A 25949-nucleotide genomic window follows, 5' to 3' on the forward strand; every position below is an offset into this window, starting at 1 on the left:
CAGGTCACAAAAGCAAAATTGGAAGAAAAAAATAGGTCTTTTCAATTTATTTTAGTCATAAGCAATTAGGAAACAACACTTTCTGTCCAGGAACAAGTAAAAATTGTGTTACATAGTGTTATAAACAAACTGTACCAAATCCTAAAATATAGACAGATAAGAATCTGCACCACAGTTACAACCTTCTGATAAAAGTTGAATGTTCTTGGAAAAATTCACACAAACCTCATCAAACAGGCACTTGCTTTAGAGCTATAATTCTAAGGTTACAGAATTACTTCCACAAATAAACCAATAACAAATGTGTATTTCACAGACATTTCATTTATTAACTACCATGGTTTCACCCAAAGCAACCTGATAATTTCTTTACAAGTAAAATCAGAGTAATGACAAGTATTTGTGAAACATAAAATTATTGGTAATTTCTTTACATCGGCAGTTTGTAATTGATATCTCATTATGCACCATGAGAACAATATTTTTCAATTTATACTTTGAACTCTAGGAAATAATGTTACATCAAGATGGTAGAACAATTTGTGCAATTTAAAAAAGGTACTGAAATCTTGTACAAACCACAGAAAGAAATACATATAAATGTATTACTTCTGCTGTTATTTTCAGGCCAAATTTACAACAAGACAATAAAACAATGGTGAACTGCTGTTAGGTAAGAATATAGGTTGAGGAAATATAGTCAGAAGAAATCAGTATATGGTGTTAGAGGGAGAACAGTCCTGAGATACAGTAATAAGGAAAGTGAATGTTTGTTTCACTCTTTACTAACGATTCTGTACATCCTTATGTTATTATTATAATTTCACATCAAAATAAGTAATTAATTAAAAAGTCACAAGGAAGGTTTGTAAACATCCAGACCGCATTACAACAATAAACTTTGAAACCAAAAACGTGGCTACCTCATCATCCATGTTCTGTTCATGAAATATACGGGCATCGACCTGAGCAGCAAGCAGATTATTGGCTGCGGTGACAGCGTGAAAGTCACCTGTGAGGTGAAGGTGGAAGTCTTCTGATGGAACAACCTGACAGTAGCCACCTCCATCAATGCCACCTGGAGAGTTGAAACATTACCATCTTTCCTATATCTACTTATTCATGCAAGTCTTTCGGTGAAAAATAACAAAAGAAATAGTTTTACAAAACACATTTGACATGAGGAAGAAAGCTGGAAAACATTACACATAATGAAATGTATTGTGAAGCTAGGCTGTCCATATCAACAGTTCATTTTCCAACAGTACAGTCAATACTTCTGGAGAAAAAACAAACCAACAATAACCACTGTAATCACAAAATAAAATTTCCAGTTTGAAACTTACAAATTGAAAACTTTGTTTAGATTCATATAAATAACCTTTAACAAAAATTACGTATGCTAAACAATGTAGTCCACATAAATAATGTTTCAAGTTTGTTTGTTTTTTTGGTTTGCAATACAAATTTCAAAGACATAAAACAATTAATATTAGCTAAAACCTTTTAACCACCCATATTTGTTTTATCAGTCTATTAACAAAATATTAATTTATATGAGTATTCAGATATTTCCACCTCTTGTTCCAAATGTAGGGCCTTGAGATGGTTGACGAACAGAAGCTAAAGCATTCTTTTTTAAATGGGCCCCTAATGCCTGGCAGAGGCCAAGAACAGTAGTGCTCTTCCCTTCTCCTAAGGGTGTAGGTGTCATGCTGTAAATGTAAGAAAAAAGAGAAAACTGCCAGAAAAAAAATTATTTTGAACATTATGGTGTTCAAGTTCTCATGAAAACCATTTTGATCAAGTTGAAAAGGAAAACCATCATCAGTTTATTTATTATTGTTTTTTTCTTTCCATTTTGATCAAGAGAACACTAAACATGGAAAATAAAGAAACAATCTCAAGCTAATTTTCACATTCAATAAAGGTAGAACCTTAAGTGTTTTATGTTTGAAATGTAAAACTAAGACCAAAGTACAAAGTAATTTATTTCAGGTTCTAATGAAATACTTTGACAAAGTGTACATTTATTATTCATAGCTTAACGAAATGTGTTTCCAAGAACTCAACGTACAAACAAGCTACACAAAAATGTCCCCCACTAGTATAGCGGTTAATCTACAGATTTAGAATGCAAAAATCAGGGGTTTAATTTCCCTTGGTGGGCTCAATAGATAGCCCGATATGGCTTTGCTATAAGAAAACACATGCACAAGAAGTAGTTCATATCTTTGGTATATTAAGTATGTTCACATGCCTACATTCTATGAGAGTTTAATAAAAACGTTTTATGAAGAAGTTAATCACGTCACTAATTAAAGCAAATATCGTCATTTTGAAACTTCGGAAACTGACATGCACGTGTAGAATGAGATAAATCATCTTCTAAATGGATTTTTGAATAAAATAACATCCACGCTATTTCTTTAGTAAAATGTTTCACATAAAGGTCTTTGTCTTTTAACTCACAAACTGTACATACCCACAAGCAAGCATATATGTACTCTACATACCCAGATATTACAATATATTTTCCATTTGGTCTATGTTTCAAACGCTCCAAGGTATCCAATGAAACTTTGGCCTTTTTCTTTCCATAAAATTCTACTTCTGAAGCTAGAAGACCAATTTCTTCAGCAAGTTCTTGGATGTTTTTGGTTGTATGACTCTTTGCAATAGCCGAATCTCTAAAGGAAAATTTACAGCTGTATGCAACTTTTCACCTGCTCAGAATATCTTTTTTTCCTTAGAAGAAATATTAGTATTGTATGTTAAAAAAAAACCAACAAACAAAAACCTGAAACTATTGTATCATTTGAATTATTTTACTCTAGCTAACATAATATCAAAAAATAAATTTCAACATAATTAAAGTGTTTAAGTAAGAAAAAGAAACGTATCTTTAAAAGTCCCTTTCAAGGATGTGTTGCAACTTTTGTCAGGCCAAAAAATCACATCATTGTAACATGCTGCGAATAACAATTTATGAAGAACAAATGGGAACTCTCAATAGCTACGACACTTGGAATTCTTTCAGGCAGGATTAGCGTAAATTAATCTAAGAGACGTTTTTTTTCCCTCCAATTTATGCACTCTATACTTTTGCACCAACAATATTAAGGGTGGGACATGCATATACCCAATTCAACTTTGCCACTTATCAGAATCTCAACCAGTCTACCCTCAAATTGAAGTTCTTTTAAGCAGAATTAGAACAAATTAAACTATGATACACTGAGCATGGTCAAATATTAATTGAAAACATATGACCTCCGAAATTAAAAACTGTAATTTGATTTCAAATTGGTCTAGAGGTGATGGGATTACAAGCTTCAAAAAAACTTGGAGCTATTCTACGAGCTGCTATGTCTCGACTAAAAGAGCTACCATGTCTATCCCAAAAGACAGAACTTGGAGCTATTCTACGAGCTGCTATGTCTTGACTAAAAGAGCTACAATGTCTATCCCAAAAGACAGAACTTGGAGCTATTCTACGAGCTGCTATGTCTCGACTAAAAGAGCTACCATGTCTATCCCAAAAGACAGAACTTGGAGCTATTCTACGAGCTGCTATGTCTTGACTAAAAGAGCTACAATGTCTATCCCAAAAGACAGAACTTGGAGCTATTCTACGAGCTGCTATGTCTTGACTAAAAGAGCTACAATGTCTATCCCAAAAGACAGAACTTGGAGCTATTCTACGAGCTGCTATGTCTCGACTATAAAAGCTACCATGTTTATCCCAAAAGACAGAACTTGGAGCTATTCTACGAGCTGCTATGTCTCGACTATAAAAGCTACAATGTCTATCCCAAAAGACAGAACTTGGAGCTATTCTACGAGCTGCTATGTCTCGACTAAAAGAGCTACAATGTCTATCCCAAAAGACAGAACTTGGAGCTATTCTACGAGCTGCTATGTCTCGACTATAAAAGCTACAATGTCTATCCCAAAAGACAGAACTTGGAGCTATTCTACGAGCTGCTATGTCTCGACTATAAAAGCTACCATGTTTATCCCAAAAGACAGAACTTGGAGCTATTCTACGAGCTGCTATGTCTCGACTATAAAAGCTACAATGTCTATCCCAAAAGACAGAACTTGGAGCTATTCTATGAGCTGCTATGTCTCGACTAAAAGAGCTACAATGTATATCCCAAAAGACAGAACTTGGAGCTATTCTACGAGCTGCTATGTCTTGACTAAAAGAGCTACAATGTCTATCCCAAAAGACAGAACTTGGAGCTATTCTACGAGCTGCTATGTCTTGACTAAAAGAGCTACAATGTCTATCCCAAAAGACAGAACTTTGAGCTATTCTACGAGCTGCTATGTCTCGACTAAAAGAGCTACAATGTATATCCCAAAAGACAGAACTTGGAGCTATTCTACGAGCTGCTATGTCTTGACTAAAAGAGCTACAATGTCTATCTCAAAAGACAGAACTTGGAGCTATTCTACGAGCTGCTATGTCTTGACTAAAAGAGCTACAATGTCTATCCCAAAAGACAGAACTTTGAGCTATTCTACGAGCTGCTATGTCTTGACTAAAAAAGCTACAATGTCTATCCCAAAAGACAGAACTTGGAGCTATTCTACGAGCTGCTATGTCTTGACTAAAAGAGCTACCATGTCTATCCCAAAAGACAGAACTTGGAGCTATTCTATGAGCTGCTATGTCTCGACTATAAAAGCTACAATGTCTATCCCAAAATACAGAACTTGGAGCTATTCTACGAGCTGCTATATCTTGACTAAAAGAGCTACCATGTCTATCCCAAAAGACAGAACTTGGAGCTATTCTACGAGCTGCTATGTCTCGACTGAAAGAGCTACAATGTCTATCTCAAAAGACAGAACTTGGAGCTATTCTACGAGCTGCTATGTCTTGACTAAAAGAGCTACCATGTCTATCCCAAAAGACAGAACTTGGAGCTATTCTATGAGCTGCTATGTCTCGACTATAAAAGCTACAATGTCTATCCCAAAAGACAGAACTTGGAGCTATTCTACGAGCTGCTATATCTTGACTAAAAGAGCTACCATGTCTATCCCAAAAGACAGAACTTGGAGCTATTCTACGAGCTGCTATGTCTTGACTAAAAGAGCTACAATATCTATCCCAAAAGACAGGACTTTTATTTTTGATGATTCTTTTTTTCATCTCTCTTTAACAACTTCAGTTTAGAACTAACTACCAGATTAATAATGCATGTTATTTAAAAGCTATAGATCATAAGAAATGGATCACATGAAGTGTTCTGGATAATGTAACTACACTAAACAAATCTTATTTAATCCTCAAATTACAGATTTGTTTTTCACAGTATTCACTATCTGTAAGGTTCCCATACTCCATCACATCAAATATTATTTTCCATTTTGCCTGCAACATTACTCAAAGTAAATAACATAAAACAAAATATAAAATTACTCATAGGATCCCTCCAGTAAGTAATTAATAGAACTAATTAACAACACTGGTGGTTTTTATTTACTTTTCAACTGACTCGTATTATTGGCAATGCATTTACCAACAAGGAAATTGATACATAAAGAGTTTAGATAAAATGTGTTTAAGAAACTGACAACACCTACTGATAATTCTAGAGTTAAGTTACTTTTAGGAAATTAAAGAGTTTTCACAAGCTTTCTAACACTAAGTATGTTCAAGTTTTCTTCTAGTAACCCTTGCATTCATAACAACATACAAGAATACAATGTTACAAACAATTAAGTCGTATATTATCATATTAAACTTGGATATTATTCAAGTAAAGGTTGAAAGTATGCCAATGACAAATAAAGAGAAGGTTACACATGATTTTTCCATATAAAATTCTGTGACTGTACTGTGACCACAGTTTTGCAGTAACAAATGAACATTTCTGTAAGCAACTATTAAATCAATTACTATACTTGGACTGTTTTTTGTGTTAAAAGTTTCTAAATAATGTCATGTTAGTTATGGAAAAACAACTACAAATTTTAAATTTCTATCTAATTATTAAAACATACTTTATGTTAACATCTAAGCTAAATATATTTTTAAAGTAACAAACCTTGGTACAGGAGTAACACAGTTCAAGGGTAAATACCGTAAGTCCCATGTCTTTCTCTAAACAGAAAATAACATTTCACACTGACTCACCATTTCATTTTATAATTTTAAGAACTTATGAGTAAAGAGTAAAAGTATATAATGACATGTCCAGCACTCTACATCTGCTGTATCCAGTACTAATATTAGTGTTTATCAGACTAGACGCAGCAGTGGTCGAGACACTACTGTATTATCAAACTGGTCAAGTAACAACTGTTATGGTGTGAACCAAATTAAGATGGAGTAATAAGATTTTTATTGATTTTATTTAAGTAACTTAGAAATCAGAATTAAGGTAGACAGTAACAGCACATTATGATTCATACACTTTAATAGAAAGATAAATAGGTTTTCTATTTTATTTCTTCTATTATTATCCTTTTCTTAATCTGAAGATGACCTAGGAAGGTCAAAATAGTGTCGCCTCCTTATCAATAAAAGTGTTAATACCGATACCAGCTGTTCTGAGGTACATTTTTATTTCAAGTGGGTTTCTCATGATCAAGAAATAGGTTTTACTTTAATGACATTTTCAACTGATTGTAGTCTAATCAACATAGAATGTGATAAAAATCACAAAAACTGCACTTTATTTTTTAAATCTAGTTTCGTTCATTCAGAATACCCCCCCAAAAAAAAATTTGGAAATGAATAGCACAAGAAATAATAGTTAAAACATTTCCAAAAACAATTTTTAATTTAATACAGAAAGAAACGTAATAATTAAAATGGATGCCATCACAAGAATGATTATTTAACCCTTCTTGTTATCTTTAAAAACGTTTCCCATGAAAATTGTATTAACTTGAAATACTCTATGGTTTTAAGATTTTTAGAAATGTAAAACACCCATACAAAACCTTTCATTCATAATATAGGTTATAAATCATGTCTTTTTAAAGTACGTTACAAATAAATTTAAATAAGAGTTGGATATTAGCCTACTAATGATTTAACCCTCAAATCACGTACTTTATGCTGTTCATTACCAGTATGATCATACTGACTGCAGTCGTTCTTTGTTTTTCTTTAAAATACATAACAAACTGCAGCAGTAATAAATAGCATTTTGTGTTTACATTTTTCTACGTGACTCTTACGTTATTAGTTATCCGGTAACTTTACATAGTTAATTAGTTAAGGGGTTAATTCTTGTAGAAATGACCATGAAAACACAGTTGTCAAACTCAAAAAACCTCTTAATTTAAGTCACAAGTGAATTAGAAATGACTAATCTCTTATTATAGTCATGAAAGGCCTGTCTTAACAGTATGATTAACCAATCTGAAATACTGATATCTGATCTGTACTCATTTGAGATTGAAAGCCCATTCAATTCATAACTGGTTTTATTAAAGTATCATTTCTTAAATAAATCAGCATTATGAAAACACACAAAATACAGGGGGTAAGAAAAAACTTGCATTTTACAAAATAAAATAAAAAATATATTTGTCTTAATTTATAAAAACTTCTTAGGGATTAGTCTTAAGATAACAACTCTTACCTCTCTTCTCTCTAAAGCCCACTTGGCTGCTCTCACAGTGTTAGCTATAAGCATGGCTACAGTCATGGGTCCAACACCTCCTGGTACAGGAGTAATATAGGAAGCCACTTCTTTAACTTCATCATAAGACACATCTCCAACTAGTCTTGAACCAGACTTTTTTGTTGAATCTACACAGGTTGATTAATGTTCATATTCAGTAAAGTGTAGTTAACCGAGTTGCATTCTACATGTTTTGTTGTTGTTTTTATGGTATAAATATTTAACTTCCACTGTAACATCAAATGAATCATTTTTGCTGGTTCAACAACATAAAACTTATTTTTTAAATTGTTTGTGTAATTATGAACCACACAAACACATCTGTCTAGAGCTGGATAATTCTCACATTTTAACTCCAATCAAAACACAATCCATAAAAAAATTAAACTCTTGTATAAAAACTAACTCTTAAGAAAAACTTCACAAAACCAAGGTAATAACACAATAAATCATATTCCACATTAAAATATTAAATCTAAATATTCATGTATATTTATAAACTGAAGTATCAAATACTGAGATTTAAAATCGTTTTAATTTCTTAAAATATATACCTAAAAAAATGTTATTCAGAGAGTAAAAAGGCAAATAACTCTATGAAATACAAGTTTTCAACCCTATGCAAATACCAGGAATTTTCTTTGCTTTTCATGAACAATAATTACACGTGTTACAAGTAGCACACACATTAATTTAATGGTTTCCTACAGGACATGAACATTATACACCCCATTAATTCAATTTCATGATTCACCAACAAAATTTTTTTTTCTCCTAAAATAGGTTTAACACATAATTAAAAAAAAACAGTGAATAATTTTTGTTGACTAAAAAATCTTTACAGGTTGTTTAAAAGTCTGGAACTATAAGTACTTCAAAGAATTTTGCAGAATGAATTTCATATGCTGTACTTGTAACTTGTCCTTTCATCTTTCACAGCACCATAACTGGTCACAAATCCGAAACACTCCCCAGTGGCTCAGAGGCATTTCTGCGAACTTACAACGCTAAAAACTGGGTTTCGATACCCATGGTGGGCAGAGCACAGATAGCCCATTGTGTGGCTTTGTGCTTAATTCAAAACAATCAAATCAATCAATCAATCATATCTAAAATTAAGAAAAACTGCAAATCACCTACTGTTCCAAACCTTCCAGATGAGCCTGGCATGGCCAGGTGGTTGAGGTACTTGACTTGTAATCTGAGAGTTGCGGGTTCAAATCCCTGTCACAACAAACACACTTGCTCTTTCAGCCATGGGGCATTATAAGTTACAATCAATCACACTATTTGTAGGTAAAAGAGTAGCTCAAGAGTTGGAGGTGGGTGGTGATGACTAGCTGCCTTCCCTGTAGTCTTACACTGCTAAATTAGAGATGGCTAGCACAGGTAGCCCTCGTGTAGATTTGCGTGAAATTCAAAGCAAACCAAACCTTTCAAACATCCTGCATTATTAAACATCCACTTTTAAAAACATTACTATTTAGTGGCTAAACTGGTATATACCTAAGAATCCTGAAAAATCATTAAGAGACCAGTACAAAGCTACCTGGTATAGAATTGATTCCACAGTCTATAACCACAGCTCCTGGCTTAACCCAGTCTTTCTTCACCATTTGTGGCTGTCCTACTCCAGCCACAACAATATCCGCTTCTCGTACCTATCAAGTGAAGTTTACAATTAACCTAAACTATTTATCACCTTATCTGACATGAGTGGTCAACACTTACTATATCTAGAACCACAGAATACAGTAGTGTTTTCCCATCTAATTCAGAAAGAAGTGTAGAACGTACACGGAAGTGTGATGTAAAGTTCTTACAAAATCAAATTTTATCCATTTTAACTCTACAGAATAAATTATGCTTGAAAATAATTTAGGTTACTAATAATATACTTTTTTTTATGAAATAAATTACTTTTAGACAAGATGTAACAATATATTTCATTTCAGCATGAAATTACCTGAAGAATTGAGACAATTTGCTAAATACAACATTAGAAGCAGAGACATGAACTAAGCCTAACAGAATATAATATGAGACAGAATATAACTTATTAGCAGAATGTCCCATAAAATATGTATAAGAATGTTGATCCTAGTTGTAAACGTCAAATAATCACTTTCTGTCGCATTCAGATATCCATTAACAGAAAGAAACATTGCATTGAAGTCTTAAGAATAGTAATTATCTATTCACAATTTTTATTCTGCTGCAGAAAATCAGTTCTGATCCTCATCACTTGTTTATATAAAACTGCATTAGACCAGATACTATACTGATATATTAAATAAACATTTTGATTTTCAATAAAATTCAAACTTCCATTAAAAACATTACGAACTAATACATTTTAGCTACAATATTAGTGATGTAAGCATAACTTCATCAAAAGCATTTACATTAAACAGAAGCAATTCTATCTTACCACAGCAGGTAAATCTTTCGTTCTTGAGTGACAGATTGTAACAGTAGCATGATTCCACAATAAAAGCTGAGCCATCGGCATGCCCACAATTTTGCTTCTACCAATCACAACAGCTCGACTTCCTTTCAGAGTAAATCCTACATAAAAAGAAAATTTTGTTTTTGTATTTATTTTATAATGAAAAAACACAAACATTTAGAAACTTACATTATGCCTACAAATTCGTATACAAGATTATAATTGAGTGATTGCATATTTTCAATTATAGTGATATTTTGTCTCCAATCAAAAATAATGTTATGTCCGTTTGTCAAAGTAGCACTTTTCAGTATGGTATATTGAAGCTGACCAGTAAGATCAAGTTATGACTAACCTGTAACAATTTATTACATGTAGTTTACTCTCCCCAAAAGGTCACTTAATAAACATGTCATTTCAAAAACTTATAGTTATTATCAACAATCAATAACGAGTGTATTCTTTTTATAAGATATTCTGGAACATATGGTGTGGTGTTACTAATATTAAACACAAAACAAGTGCCTCAACATACAGGTTGAGGTTTATATGCAATGATTCACAATTGAAAAAAAGATGAAATGGAACAGTGATGTACTTATTTTGAAAATAATAATCTCATATCACATGGAAAGTTAACTGAATTCATAAGAAATACATTTTGAAATACTTATCTTGGTTTTAAACAAACAACTGTTACCTAATCAGTTTTAACTAAGAACATCTGACAAACATTATACACACTACTGTAACATTTATCAGCTATTTCATTCTCCTGTACTTAATAAATAAAACTGAGAAATATTTGTACTGGAGTTAAGCCTACTGGGTTAATTTAAGGTCCAAGTCAAATTATGCTTGAAGGCATTAAATAAATGTAACAGTATCAGTAAATGTTAAGGAAATTTAACACTCAAATTATTAACATGTTTTTATGCCAATAGAATCCCATCTGTAACTTAGAGCTGAAAGTACATATTTGGTACAGACTTAAGCCTAACCCAAGTCTCCTAAGCCAGCCAAACTATGGGGGACAATATTGGGTTTATATGGCTGAAAATACTTTTAACAGCAACAATATGTATAACTGGTGAAACAATGAATTCAAATATTTATAAGTATGAAAAGTATATATCAATAGATTAACTCATTGCAAAGATGGGTTTTGGTTTTGTTCTAAGAAGGGAGCTTGCTCTTGTCGGAAGTTAATATGAATACATGCTAAGACAATAATTTGGACTTTCAAACACATAGTTCACTTGAACAGCAGTTAATAATCCCAGAATAGTGGATATGTAAAACAAAAATACATATAGATATTGAGATGCACACTAAAGGTATGCTAAGCCTATTAATTAAACTGTAGTGTTAACTTAGAGCAGCTTAACCATACTACAAGGACCCAGAAGTGGAAGTAAAGTTTATGAATAGTTCAAACAAACAAACATAAAAACAGCTGAACTGTGAAACAAGCCCTTTTCACACCTGTGCGTTTGATCAGTTCCATACATCCCCAGGGTGTGCAGGGTAAGAAAAACCCTTCCAACTGTCCATGACTAAGCTTCCCTGCATTTTCATCATGAATTCTATATAAACACAAAACACTTTATTTTTAAAAAAACTTTAAATTAACCACCAAATACATAAGTTTAAATACATTAAATGGTGATTTAAATACAAACAATTACTTCTCTAACATTAATAATACTCAACAGTATTGTATTCAAATTAATTTGTCTTTTAATGAATCATAAAAATTACTTTATGATGACCTGGATAGTTTATTGTATTATAAGCTATACTAGTTAACAGAATATTGGATAATACAAACCTCAACACTGTTTTAAAACTAAAACAACAGTTATGTGCATCCACTTAGTTATAAAGTTCAACAGTTATTGAAAACTAATTGTGAAAATCATTAGTCAATGGGAACAGTCTAATTAAAATTATATATAAGAACTGAAACTGCACAAACAGTTTCTCATTATCACTAAGTATGGCTATATTTAGTATGTACGGATGGGCTGGGAATAAAAAGTGGCCATTGCATATTATACATTGTTCATCCTAGTCTTAAAATCTCTTATAACAACGTAAGAGACTTTATAAAGAGAGAGACTTTTATAAATAGCTAATAAAAACCTATGTTGGATATTATGAACTTTAGTTTAGCAGCCAAACATTTTGTTGATTATTCTAATTCTGGTGCTACAAAGGTTAGCTCACCAATACTTGAAATTGTTGCAATGATTTGCACACCAAAATGTTGTACTTTAACTTGGAGAGAGTGCAAAAGCAGTATTGCACTTTGAAACTTCAACAGATGATGTCTATCCAGACTAGTTATTACACAAGGCTAACACTGTTGCCTTCAGAATGACCATCATTCATAAAAATAACAAAGAAGTAATTTTGGAAAAAAATTGAAAAATTAACATGACGTAAGGATGGTAATGACAAAAAGTACCGAGACAAGATAGGGATAAGTAAACAAAAATCATACAAGAATCTCTACATGAGTAACCACTGAGTGAATGATACAAGGATATGGCAATTATCTATTATAAGAGTTATTCAGTTTAAATGTTTTTATCCAAACCTGAATTTATACATATAAAAAGAATTAACACAGTTGTATATAAAACATTTTTCTTATAGGTAATCAGCTGCTTATGTTGGTATTTATCTAAGGGACGATCACACAAAAACCAACTTTATTTCTCTATTTCTCTACCTTTGGGGATTGTTGTTTATATATTACACTTTATTTTTTAAATTGTTTTATTACTTGTGGCTAAGAAACTTTCATATCAACAAACAATAACAATTTTGATCATTATCTTATGATTGTAAGGGTTATAAACCAAGTACAGGAGGTGGTTATATTACACATCAAGTCTTCCATAAAGTTCCTGTCATAACCTAAACACAATGATGAAGTGAAATGGTCCAATGTTACTTAACATACAACTAACAACAGCATGTAAAGAATGGGGTATTTAATCAAAACAGAAAGTATTCTTACATCATGATATTACAATGTTAAAAAATGTAATAATTATTTGTTGACTGAAATGCACCAACAAATCTTATAAATCCCTCTCTACAGTCATGTTATTCTTTCCAATCAATAGATTCTTAATTACTCAAAACTGCTAAACTTGTGGCTTGTTTCATATTTGTTCCCTCTTCATTACAGAAATGAGCTTCCATGTGTGTGGATGGTTTCCAGAAAATTTTGCAAAGAGCCACCTCAACTTAACTAAAGTCCAAAGGCTGCATATGAGACAACTTAATGTGGTGCATCATGTCATGTGCTGTGCAATACGTTCTTAGCTTCACTACCAGTGCTGTTGCCAGAATAACTGCATTTATGACGACACTTTCGACTGATGTTTCCAACAATTGTTATCACACCACACAACCTTTGCATTTAAAAAAAAAATTCCATTTTCCAATAAACTTTTTTGTGCACCTGTTAAACTTTAACAAATAAATATCTATTCAACTCTAATACAGGTCTGCCTTTCTCACTCTCAAAAATGTTTAACATTTTGGGGGGGGAACCAGAGTATAATAAAATTATACCTTTCTTAACATAACACACACACACAGTGCACCGTGTATGACAACTTTAAAAGGACTGTTTGCATAAAGCAACTAATGGTCAGTTGAGGACACTTTCAAACACACTTCTCTGGTTATCTACTATTCTTTAAGCATGTCAGAACACTGCCAACAGATAACTTCATCACTTGCTCAGCTGTCATGCAAGACCAAAGCTGTTGACATTACAGTGTATGTGTTCACTCATCCTATATTGTGACCTTAATTTCATGTTTCTGCTCTTATGGGATTTAACATTATACAGCTAGAGTGGTATGTGGAAATTTGTTGTTCTAATTATGCAGTGAACATGTAATGCTTCTGAATGTACATTTCAAAGAACTGTTTTCTGAAGAATTTTCCATGTACAACAGCACTGAAATGAAACATGTTTATCAAGTTTGCTGTTGACTCCAGTTTACAAAAAACGTTTACCATACACTAAAGTTAATTAATCGATTCTACTTTAAACTTGAGGACTGCTATACGTGGTTCGTGGTTCAAATTCAGGCCTTTGTCATTATAATATCATTTAGAGGATTTTGGGTGTTTGCTGTTTTTGGATTTTATTAAAATTATTGCATTAGTTGGAAAATGTTCATAACATTATCAACAACATGATGGCTAGCCCTCTTAAATATGATACCAATTGGTACATAATATATCACAAACTCAAAGTGCCATGTTTAGATTACTGAATCTAACGAGTGGAACCAGTAACTGAGATAGAATTCAAAGAACTTACCCATCCACATCCTTATGAGGTGAAACTGTGTTAGTTATTAAGTTTGAATCAATGGGCTGATCACATTCTAGAGGTAGCTGTAATTAAATAACAACGTTACAAAATCTAACAATTACTAAAATTGTACTGTCAGAGAGAAACAAATCACCATTCTACGTTTATCACATGAAAACCCTACTATTTAAAGTGAATCAAAAATTTTCTACTCAATTTTAAACAGTCAATAAATAAAAACAACAACAAAACATAACCATTACACATTTAGCATTAGATTTAACAATGTTGTCAAGAAGCCACTTGTATCCAGAGTCGATTATTTATTCCAAGGCCACAACTGGTAAGAGTGGTGCAAGTGCTAAGCATTCAAAGTTTGTTAGGTGTAAACAGCCATTTTATCTTGGAATTCAGGGCTGACAGGCACATTTAAATCAGAGATTAAAGTTGTACAATTTGTACAAATAACTTGTACACTGAATTAAAAGCTGTTTTAAATACAGTTAAAGTGATATAAAGAATAAACTGTAGGAAGTGGAAATAGGATTTAGAGGGAATCAAGCTTTTAAGTGCAAAGAGTACAGGAGTCAGTGACAACTTTTGAGAGATTGGAAGCAGTAACATGGCTAGTTGTGGTAGATTTAACTGTGAAGAACAGACTTTGGTTAAAACATATTTCAGTCTTTTGGTTTGTTTAGAAGGATAACAAATAGGGAATAAAAATATAAGGATTTTATTATTACAGAAGAATATTTAATACAGCATAGGTTAACCTGTGGGATAAGTTGGGGGAAAAGGTTAGATTATACTTTCCGAGGACAGAGGTGGAGGACATAACTTACAGAACAAGTGATAGAGTAAAGGGTGATAGTAGTGATACAGTCTTTGAAGTGCATACACTGACTAATAAGGCAGAAAAAGAGTACATCAGAGGAGCTAAGTGTTAAGTGTAGGCAATAAGAAAGGTGTTCAAAGAAAGATGCCATAATAACTTAGTTTTATCAAGGATACTGTGGTGATTAAATTATAAGTAGGTCACTAGGGTTGTGTTTTTTTTCATATAGCAAGGCCACATCAGGCTATCTGATGAGTTCACCAAGGAGGATCGAACCCCTGATTTTTTGTGTTGTAAATCCATACACTTACTGCTGTACTAGCAGGGGACCATTAGAGTTGAAGACAGGGATTAGAGAAATGGCAGGTTAACTGGTTGGATTGACAGGACCAGTTCAATGGGAAAAATAAGTTTTTCGGAATGGATGGTTTACATTTCAATAGAGTAGGGACTGGCTTGTTTGTAAGGGCTATTAACTCAGCTGAAAGGCAAACTAGGATTAGGGCCAAGGTAATGGAGATAAAATAAGATGTATAGAAGGGTGTGGTGTGAGAACAAGGTACAAAGGTAGTTTTTATTGTATGTTGCTATTATTGTATTTCTAGAAGTATAAAAATAGAATGGATGACACTAGAGCATTGATGAGAACACAGAATTATGATATAATATGAATAACTGAAACTAAATGTAGACATTCATGACAAAAGCAAGTTCTTGAAATACAAGATTATATATGTTGTTTAATAGAGATACAGTATTAAATAGACAGGGAGTGGTAGATATATAAAACCTGAGTTACAGCCTGTTCAAGTTGAGGACACCAAAGCTAAAAATGATAAGGTTGAATATGTTATGGTGTCTATTAGTGGCCATAAAGGCAGAGGCACTTTCAGTCAGAATTTCTTTTATGGAGTAAAAGGTGTAAGTGAAGAAATTAATGAGAAATTTAACATGAATACAAATAATTCAACTCTTAACAATGTTATAATTAATTATAAGATATTTTAATTACAGATGGACATACTAGTAAATGTCAGAGCCAAATCAGCAGGGAGGCAGGATTTTAAAAACTGTTCCAAGACAGCTTTCTTTACCAATTAGTCAAGAAATCTACTAGAAATAATGGTATTTTAGATTTATTGCTAGCTTCTGATATAGAAATACTGGAGAGAGTAGAAACTGTGGAGCATGTGGGTACAAGTGGTCATTGCTGTATTAGGTACAATGTTTTGCTGCATATGGAGATTGGGAATAATAGTTTGGTTACAAATGTCGAAACAGCAAATTTCAATTTGAAAAGATGAGACAAGAACTGTATGCTGTGAATTGGGCACTGTATTAGTTGAAGATAACTGATCAAATGTGGATTTCTTTTTAAAATCAAGATAGACAACAAAAGATGGGGTAAGGCTGCAAGTAAAATGCCAGAATAACTCCCAAGGATATAAACAATAAACTTTAATAAAAACATTATAAAAAGTTTAAATTCACTGTAATGATGGGAAATTTGAAGGATCACAGAAGATGAAGAGTGTTGGCCAAACTGGACAATTAGGAGATAAAAAAAAATTACACAAAATAAAGTTGGCTCAAAATGTAAAAATACACTAAGGATTTCTTCAAATATATTAAAGATAAGCAAAATGTTAGGATGGGAGTACAGTCTTTAAAGATGACATCAGGGTACAGTTCAGAACTTGCATCAAGTTCACAGAAGTGATATTTATAGAGTGCAGCTAGGGTGAATTGTTCTTTCTGTGGTGGGTAAATTCCAGTTAAAAACCAGGTAGTCCACAAGTAGGTACAGTCTAGATCCAGCTTTATTTGAGAGAATGAGCATCATGAAGATGTCTAGTGGTCTTGTGAAACACCTTGTCTCACAAACTAGTCCCATATCAGAACTTAACGGTCCTACTCTGTAACAATTTAAAATAAGTATATTCTGGAAGACACCATTTGCCACTGACCAGAAAGGGATGGACAATTTTCACAGTCACAGCCAGTAAGAGATGTGCAGAATGGCAACTAGAGGCAGCTCATAGTCCAATAAAGAAGAAATGGCCAGATGATGGAGATATTGTGTGACAAAAGTGCAAGAGGTTGTTCAAAAACCAGCCTGAATAATTTCCTTTTGAAGACAGAAGTGAATAATGAAGGAGAGTGTAAGGTACCAGGTTGAATGTGACAAAATCTGGAAGTGATAACAAGCATCCCCATCCAAAGAAGAATATGCTAAATAGATGAGTCGATGAAGCTGTCTGGGAAGGATGGTGAGAGAAAAATCATGAGTGGATGTAGGTTCCAAGAAGTGAAAAGATGAGAACAGGAACCATAAAGGGGGACAGCATGAGCCATATAACAACAGGTTGTGCAGAGTAGGTAATAAAAATTAGAGAGAAATTAAGGATGAGAAATAGACAAAAGAGATATAGGAATGAACTTGCTCTCACCTACATGTGAAGAAGATGTTTTTAAGAAGAAAAGTGTGGTCAGGCTAGTAGAAGTAATAGAATCAATGGAAAAAGAGTGTACAGAGAAATAAGTCAAAAGCATACACAATGTCAATAACAATAGGTTAAAAAAAGTATGAAATATACTTCAAAGAACAGGAGACTAAGAATTCAAATGGAGGAAGGGGAAGGAGATGAAAAATAACATTCAGGTTCCAAGTAAGAATGACAGAAGGATGACTAGTCAAAGATGGTGAAAAATGGAAGAGCATAATGAAGACTGGGAAAGAGAAACTCAATGGTAATGGAAAAACCAGAAAATATTAGAGAAAGTAACCTGGTAATCAACAATGGTCAAAAAGCAATATGATGAATTTGGAGAGAGAGGAAGGGAAGGAAGGGGAAATAAAAATAGTGCAGAGATTGACACAGCTGGCTGGAAGAGGGAGGAATGAGGATGATGAAGAAAACAATAAAGAGGAAGAAAAGTGTGAGACAAAGATGACTCAATGAAGGAAACCATGTTTGAGCTAGCCAATAGATAGCCACAAGAAGTGTCCCATTGAGGGAGAGAATACAAGTGAGGAAATGAATAGGGGTAAGCATAGACCTACCCTGAATGAATGCATTCAGAGCCAATGGATGCATAATAGTGGACACCAAAAAGCTCAATGTTGTAAGTGGCAAAGGCAATGTTGAGAGGAATGTCCAAATGGAGGCAAAGCCACTGGCAAATCTGAGGATAGAGGAAAAAGCAATGTCAGGCCCAGAAGACAATCTGGAAGAAGCTTTAGGACAACTCAGACTATGACAAGCTACCACTCAGATTTTTAGAGAATAAGCCTAAAAAAAAAAGAGATTGAGGGAATGGAAAGTGATGTGAGAATGAGTGCCTCCTAGTGATGGATATAGGAAACCACAATTTAGTTGTTCATATCAATCATAACTAAAACTAAATAGCTGTACAAAGCCATAAGCAGATGATCAAAATCTGAACAAACTATCAAGATTTTAAGAAACTGATAATGAAGGGTTGATTCATCTTGGGACCATTGATCCAAACTCTCTACAGAGTTGACTTACCTTATCATCTTTTGTAAAAGGATGGAGATCCAAATGAGGAGAAAGAAGTGGAGCATCTTCCATGGATGTTTCTACTTAGCTACCAGATGAAATCAGTATGCAGGGAAGGAAGATGATGAATGAAGATAAATGCACCAAAGTGAGAAGATAAGAAAAAGAGTATCTGATGAGAACATTTCAGTGTAATGGAAGACTGCCTTGGAAACAAGTTGAACAGAAAAAAAAGATAGCATACAAGGGTTGTGAGTGAAAGTAAAGGTGGAAAAATTAAGTCCACAAAAGTCAAATACAAAATAAAGGATCTGACCTCCCCAAATCTAAAGGAAAGACTTTACACAGCTGTATGGAAACAAAGTTGAAAGAAAATACCACATTCACTTTTAGCTTACTGAGAAACAACTGGAAAGTTTGAAGAATGATAATGCAAGTGGGTTAGATAATATTTACATAAGGGTTTTGAAAGAGATTAAATACATGAACTAGAAGACTGGAAGTTGGCTAATGCTACTCTTATTTTTAAAGGAAGTGATAAAAAATGTCCCACTAATCATAGTCTAATAAACCTTATATAAGTGGTGGGAACATTTTTGAAAATCTGCTAAAAGGTGACTTGCAAAGTCATTTGACAAAATTTAAAATCACATCGGATAGTCAGCATGGTTTTAATAGGAGGAAGTCTTGTTTTACCGATTGTTTGAAGAGGTTACTGCTTTTGTGTGTGTAATGATTTTCAGGAAGCATTTGACAAGATGCCACATAAAATGTTTTTGGGGATAGGTTGATTCGCTGGATAGAAAACTGGGAAGATGAAAGGTTGTTATGGATGTAGTTCAATCACACTGGGGTAATATTATGATTGGGGTATCTCATGGCTCAGTATTAGGACCACTGCTCTTTTTGATTTACATCAATGGAACAAATGAAGAAATGGTCAGTACACCATTTAAGTCTGCTGATGGCATTAATAAAGTTTTAAGTGTTGCTGTCTGTATGGATGATGATACTACCTTTAAAAAGGATTGAATTATTTGGAAAGATGGACAAATAATTGGCAAATGGCTTTTAATTACAATAAATGAGAAGTGTTGTATGTAGGATACCAATATTTGAAATACAAGTATAACTAAGATAGGAATAACCTTAACACTATTAAGAAAGAAAAAATATATTAGTTTACTCTTTAATTAGTATCTTAAACCAACCAAGCAATGGACTGTTGCTAGTGGTAGGCTGTATCTACACAAATATTGAATACATGTCTAAAGAAATTATTATGCCATTAGTTTGGTCATACTTGGAGTATTGTGTTTGGTCTTCAGCTCCTTAATTCAGAAAGGACACTGAAGTGTTAAATGCAAAGTATTACGATGATACCTGGGATGGTAAGGTTACCATATGAGGATAGGTTAAGATCTTTGAACTTGTTTTCTCTTCAAAACGAAGTGTTAGAGGAGGGGGTTCTATTAAGTAAATTCATAGTGTTGATGCATCATCTTGTATTTATATTTAATGTTAAGGATGGTAATACTAGAAGACACAAGTGTAAAATTTGGCAGGGAAAATGTTATCCTCAGCTAAGACAGGGTGGTTGGCCTCTAGTGGATATAGTTATTTTAAGAGATCATATGAGAAAGTTTTATAAATATTTGAATAATAAGTACTAACTTTGAGGTTTCTTAGATTTTTTCTCATGTTTTAGCTTAATTTAGTGCATAAAACAGCCTACATAGACCAAAATATTCCTTTCTCTCCTTTAATATCTGTAAAATTAACTGGAACAAAACTGAATAAAGCCAAAATAACGATAAAACTGGTTTAAAACACAAGAAAAAGTAAACGTTACAAAATTAAAATTGTATTCTTAAATCTATAAAGTATTCCAGTTTCGTTTGAACAACGATTTTTATGTTTCTGACGTTCAAACAGTACAGGTTTCAAACTGGTCTATGTTAGGCTAACCACCGAGAAGTAAAATTATATGTAAAGTTTCTTTGTGAACAGAAAAAGCAAATTACCTGTACAATAACTCCATGGATATTTGGATTTTCATTCAATTTTCGTACATTATCCACCAACTGAAACAAAATACAAAATTGCGCTGTAAAAATAAATCACATTATGTGATTTTGATACTTTTTCATTTGACTGCTATAATTTTTAAAAACAATGCTTATTATGAACTTTTTGTGTTTCATTCACTTGATAAACAAAACCAACTTAACAATCCACAAGATGCTTGTTTGTTTATGAAACTTAAAAGTCTGGCACAAACAAAAATTTAAAAAAATATTTTAAAAACTATCCTACAAGTGTATTTTACATACTTCACCCTGGGAAATAGATCGTGGAAATTTATAATGAGTCGCTTCAACTCCTACTTCAGCGGCCGCTTTGATTTTCATTCTAATATAAACATTGGAATCTTCACGTCCTCCAACCTTAAAACAACAGATCAAACAGGTATCTTTTTTTCTTATTTCACATTTTTAACATGTTCTACTTTGAAAAGCGAAACTATCACATATATTTTAATAAAAATGAGCTACTAATTAGCTGGGTTAAAATAACGAGTAAAATATTCACCATAAATAATGTCTCAGAACTAAAAAAGGCAAGGTAATGGTTCATGAAAAAATACAAAACTAATTAAACGGATTTAAAATCATATTTTTGTGAATATCAACTAATAAATTAAAAGTTTTGTTTGTTTCCATTGGAAGAAATTTGCCTCTTGTTTTGTTTAAATGTATTTATCACTTGATAATTCTCAAATGGTTAAATTCAAAACACATCTGAAACTATTTATGTTGATAGAAAATATATAATAAAAAACAAACTAACAACCGCAAGTCATAAGTACTAATTCGGACACCTAGTGACTATATAGTAAAAGCACTTTATTTTGCTTTTTACCTATGTAGTTACGCAAAAATTAGAAAATATTTAATAAAAAAGAAAAGAAGATTCTTAATGAGTTTTTGAAAATATTATGCGCGTGGGTTTAATTTTAGATTTATACACGAATGAAAAATTCACCTGAACAATTGCAAGAGTAGGCTTAAAGTCTGGATATTTCTGTTTCAGTTCTTTAACTTCATTTGCCAGTTGATTTCTGATTTCACTGAAGACGTGAAAAAAGAAAGAAAACGATACAGATTTGTAGATAAAAAAGGAGGATTTCAGTGTATGTGTATACACATACACACACATACACATATATATATATATATATATATATATCACTAAAATTTCACGTCATGCAAGTGCTGAATAAAGTATAGAGTAATGAACGAAACAAATTGTAATATTTATTTTTCGTAAAGCAAAACATTAAAATATACAAACAAAAGACTGGCCTTGTTTTAACTTTGCAAGTATCTACGCTACGGAGAAATTCCGTTCACTGTTTGGGTATAAACTAATTATACAGTTAGCTCAATAAAAAAAAACAATTATTGTGAGAGTTTTTTTATTTTTAGAGTAATAAATCAAGGAAAACATCCGATTCTATAGTTAACTCAATGAGAAATAATATATTATTATGATATATTTTTAAATTTATAGTTAAAAAATATGGCAACATTATTTTAAAATATATTATATTAAACTTGTTTACTCATTTCTCTGGGCTATCATAATCAGAAACAGAGTTAAAAATTATAATTTTAATTTTTGTGTAGCTTAGGACACATGTAGGATATCAATATACAATTACAATATAATACTTTACAGTATAACACGACGCCTAGCGCCGGGTGTTTAAAGTTCGATGAACAGCATGTCAAGTACACGTATATTCCAACTTACCTACTCACGCTTTGGTTTCGCCAAGAAAATCGTGTGGGAGTTAAAAGTTTAGTTTTGTTAAAAGGTTTCAACTGCAATCCAACAAAAATGCGTAACGCTTGCATTTTTCGAATAAATTTAAAGTTCAACAATAACAACTTTAAAACTGAATTTCCACGTTCACTTCCACGTAGACCACCTCAGATTAAACCTCGTGCTCACGAACTCGTTCGCTACTGCTCTACATTCTATCATTTCATTGGCTAATCTGTAAACTGGGCGGAGAAGAGAGAGGGGGTTATTGAAAGGAGGGGGGGGGGAACTTGCCAATATGTTTTTTATCTATTCTTGCCAAGGTTAAACTACGATGTAACACGTTAGTTACATCAATACAATACTTGTTCAGCGTATTTTCCATTTTTAGATATTGTATTCAGTAATATCAATTGATAAGTGATCAAAAACGAAGGTCGCAATTTCAAATACACTTTAAAAATGATTTTTCTTTCAGTTATTAATAAAATTGCATAATAATATATTTTTAGTATATCCGTTGTTACAGTAGTAATTCCACTGATATAATCTCAGTTACAGAGGTAATGCAGGAGAGGAACCTGGTATTATTTGTTTGTATACGGATAGTTATCTCCGTATACCCGTTTCTAATTTTTAACAGATAAACTAAAGAAAAGGCAGCTAATAAACTGCACCCACCGTCACTTGTTTCATGGACTATTCTTATCTGGCTGAATGATGACATGTAACACTTATACCACATCAATGAAACCAAATTATAGTGCACATTTCTGTGTCAACGAGACTTGAAACATGAACTCCCGGATTCACAAGACGGAATCACTAACCGCTTTGACAGTTGCGCATACTCTGTGCTTTTATATATATAAAAGTAAGGTTTGTTTGTTTTGAATTTTGCGCAAAGTTACACGAAAACTATCTGCACTAGCTGTCCCTAATTTTGCAGTTTAAAACTAGAGGGAAAGTAGCTTGTCATCACCACCCATCGTCAACTCTTGGGCTACTCTGTTACCAACGAATAGTGGAATTGACCGTAACATTATAATGCCCCTCACGGCTGAAAGGGCGAGCATGTTTGGTGTGACAGGGGATTCGAACCCGCGACCCGAAGATTACGAATCGAGTGCTTATCTACCTGGCCATGCTGGGCCTAAACGTAAGGAATTTCCGTAGTTGGGCAAAACATCCAAAAATACTGTAACGATATATATATATATATATATACTATTCCTATGACTTACTAACATTCTTTTACACTTGACGTATGTACTAGTATCCAACTGTTAATATTATTAAAAAAGAGCAGCAGACACACTTGTCTCTAAAACAAGTGCTTTGAGTTCAGCAACATTTGTAACAGTGACAACAATTATCCATATAGTACTTTGTTCTTTAATCTAATTTATTTGGTGCTGTTAAACATGTTATTGATCAAACTTCTTCATCATTATTTCGACTTTCATACAATTTTCACAAGTTTGAGATTTAGCTTTTCCGCGCATATTCATAAGAAAGTAAAGCTACTGCCATCTCGAGATAGGTTTTAAAACTTTTTATTTTGTTTTAGTTTCGAATTGTGTACAATCATTTTATATGGATAAAATTATTTATTAGAAGGCAAAAATTATTTATTTTTCGATGAAAATATTTTCTCACCTTTCCAAGATTTAACCAAGCAATAACTGTTACAAGTTGAATTAAACGAACATTTTATTATTGTACCTACAAAATAATTTTCAAAGATGCGATTAATTAACACATTCTTACGTTAATAACACTAAACTTTTTTAAATTGTATTCCTCTTTAAATTTTTAACAATGTTGAGCAGTAATAAGATTAGGGTTTACGATATACTGAGACAGGGCAATTTTTCCTTTAAAAGATAAAACAAAATAGCCATTGTTGCCCAACCATATGGTACAATTAGGTCATCGGTCATTGGCCGCGCTGTTTACCTAAACATAGAAAAAAAACGTTTCCGTGCATTGTCAGATGACGTCTGGTGTTCGACGAAGTTCAGCGTATTGTAAAATAATTAAATACTGTCTTTTTATATGTTAGTAAAACCAAATAATTCACCATTAATGTTTTAAAACAAGTAAATAGTATTGCTTTGTTAGGCTTAACCCAAACTGATGTTCAAATTTTTGTGTGTGTGTTTCTGTTGAAACAAAATGCGAGAGAAAGCCAGCATAAAATAAAACAACCCTACCTTCACCCCCACACACTTTCTTTTACCAATGTGACATTATTGTTATTATAATAGGCTGAAAGACGATGCATTTTGGGATTTTAAGATGGCGCTATACTTTTAAGCTTCTTTAGTTTTTACCAAAATTTTTTGTGATATCTTTTATTATCTCAACAACTAGCCCGGCATGGCCAGGTGAGATAAGGTGTTCGACGCATAATGTGAGGGTCGTGGGTTCGAATCCCCGTCGCACCAAACATGCTCGCCCTTTTAGCCATAGGGGCGTTATAATGTGACGGTCAATCTCACTATTCGTTGGTAAAAAAGTAGCCCAACAGTGAGCACTTGGTGGTAATGACTAGCTGTCTTCCCTCTAGTCTTACACTGTTAAATTAGGCTGCTCTTTTACCAACGAATAGTAAGATTCACCGTCACATTATAACGCCCCTAAGGCGAGCATGTTTGGTGCGACGGGAATTCGAACTCGCGACCCTCAGATTATAAATCGAATGCCTTAACCATCTGTCCTTCTTTTAGTCTATGACACAAAAATTAGGTAAGGCAAACGTAGATAGCCACATACAAACAAAGACAATTTATTACATGCTATGTTTAAATCTCTAACAAATGCAATGAAAATTGAGTTTCAAATACATATATTTATAATAAAAGCAGAATTATTTATTGTAACCCATTGTAACCCTATACTTTAATTATTTTAAAGTGAAATGATTAATAAAAACATGAAAAATATAAAATGACGGAAAATTAGTGTTTGGTAAGTGATTCTATAAAAACGCATTTCTTTCGTTTGTATCTAAGTTACTTAGTCTATTTGCCACCGACCCTAATTTTGAACTTCTGACCGGTAGGGGAAGGAAACCATCCAGTCGCACTCACTCCAACTACTCCCTCGTGGCTCATTCACACCGCGAGAAACCGGGTTTCGATACCTGTGGTGGGCAGAGCACAGATAACCCATAGTTTTGTGGTTCATTCCAATAAATCGGTCAATCAATCACTCCATCTATCTTCCAATAATTAGAGCGTGAATGTAAAACAATAATATAATATGCCAACGTGGTTTTTTTCGGTCATTACTGGGGCTCGTCAGG

The 25949-nt window shown here is 32.9% G+C and overlaps 1 protein-coding gene and 1 long non-coding RNA gene across 4 annotated transcripts in view; one reads left to right on the forward strand and one right to left on the reverse strand.

Moving 5' to 3' along the window:
- LOC143226806 (uncharacterized) overlaps positions 1-13513 on the forward strand; it is a 95826-nt gene extending 82313 nt beyond the window's left edge. Inside the window, exon 3 of the long non-coding RNA XR_013014752.1 lies at positions 13307-13513. This is a non-coding gene — a long non-coding RNA (uncharacterized LOC143226806). The remainder of the gene's footprint in view (positions 1-13306) is intronic.
- The window catches only part of LOC143226804 (C-1-tetrahydrofolate synthase, cytoplasmic-like), a 49783-nt gene extending 26954 nt beyond the window's left edge, over positions 1-22829 (reverse strand). For all 3 annotated transcript variants that reach the window (XR_013014743.1, XM_076458237.1, XM_076458236.1), the window contains exons 1-13: positions 22628-22829; positions 21857-21941; positions 21145-21258; positions 20836-20895; positions 14459-14535; positions 11590-11690; positions 10087-10223; positions 9205-9316; positions 7614-7783; positions 6066-6121; positions 2517-2690; positions 1579-1715; positions 924-1078 (exon numbers count right to left, since the gene is read on the reverse strand). Coding sequence is in view for 2 of the 3 variants with exons in the window: in XM_076458237.1 (XP_076314352.1) it covers positions 924-1078; positions 1579-1715; positions 2517-2690; positions 6066-6121; positions 7614-7783; positions 9205-9316; positions 10087-10223; positions 11590-11690; positions 14459-14535; positions 20836-20895; positions 21145-21258; positions 21857-21941; positions 22628-22731 (1482 nt within the window). In the remaining variant the exon portion in view is untranslated. The remainder of the gene's footprint in view (positions 1-923; positions 1079-1578; positions 1716-2516; positions 2691-6065; positions 6122-7613; positions 7784-9204; positions 9317-10086; positions 10224-11589; positions 11691-14458; positions 14536-20835; positions 20896-21144; positions 21259-21856; positions 21942-22627) is intronic.
- Between the last annotated feature and the right edge of the window lie 3120 nt (positions 22830-25949).

Source organism: Tachypleus tridentatus, chromosome 9 (genome assembly GCF_004210375.1).
Source record: "Tachypleus tridentatus isolate NWPU-2018 chromosome 9, ASM421037v1, whole genome shotgun sequence".
NCBI lineage: Eukaryota > Metazoa > Arthropoda > Merostomata > Xiphosura > Limulidae > Tachypleus > Tachypleus tridentatus.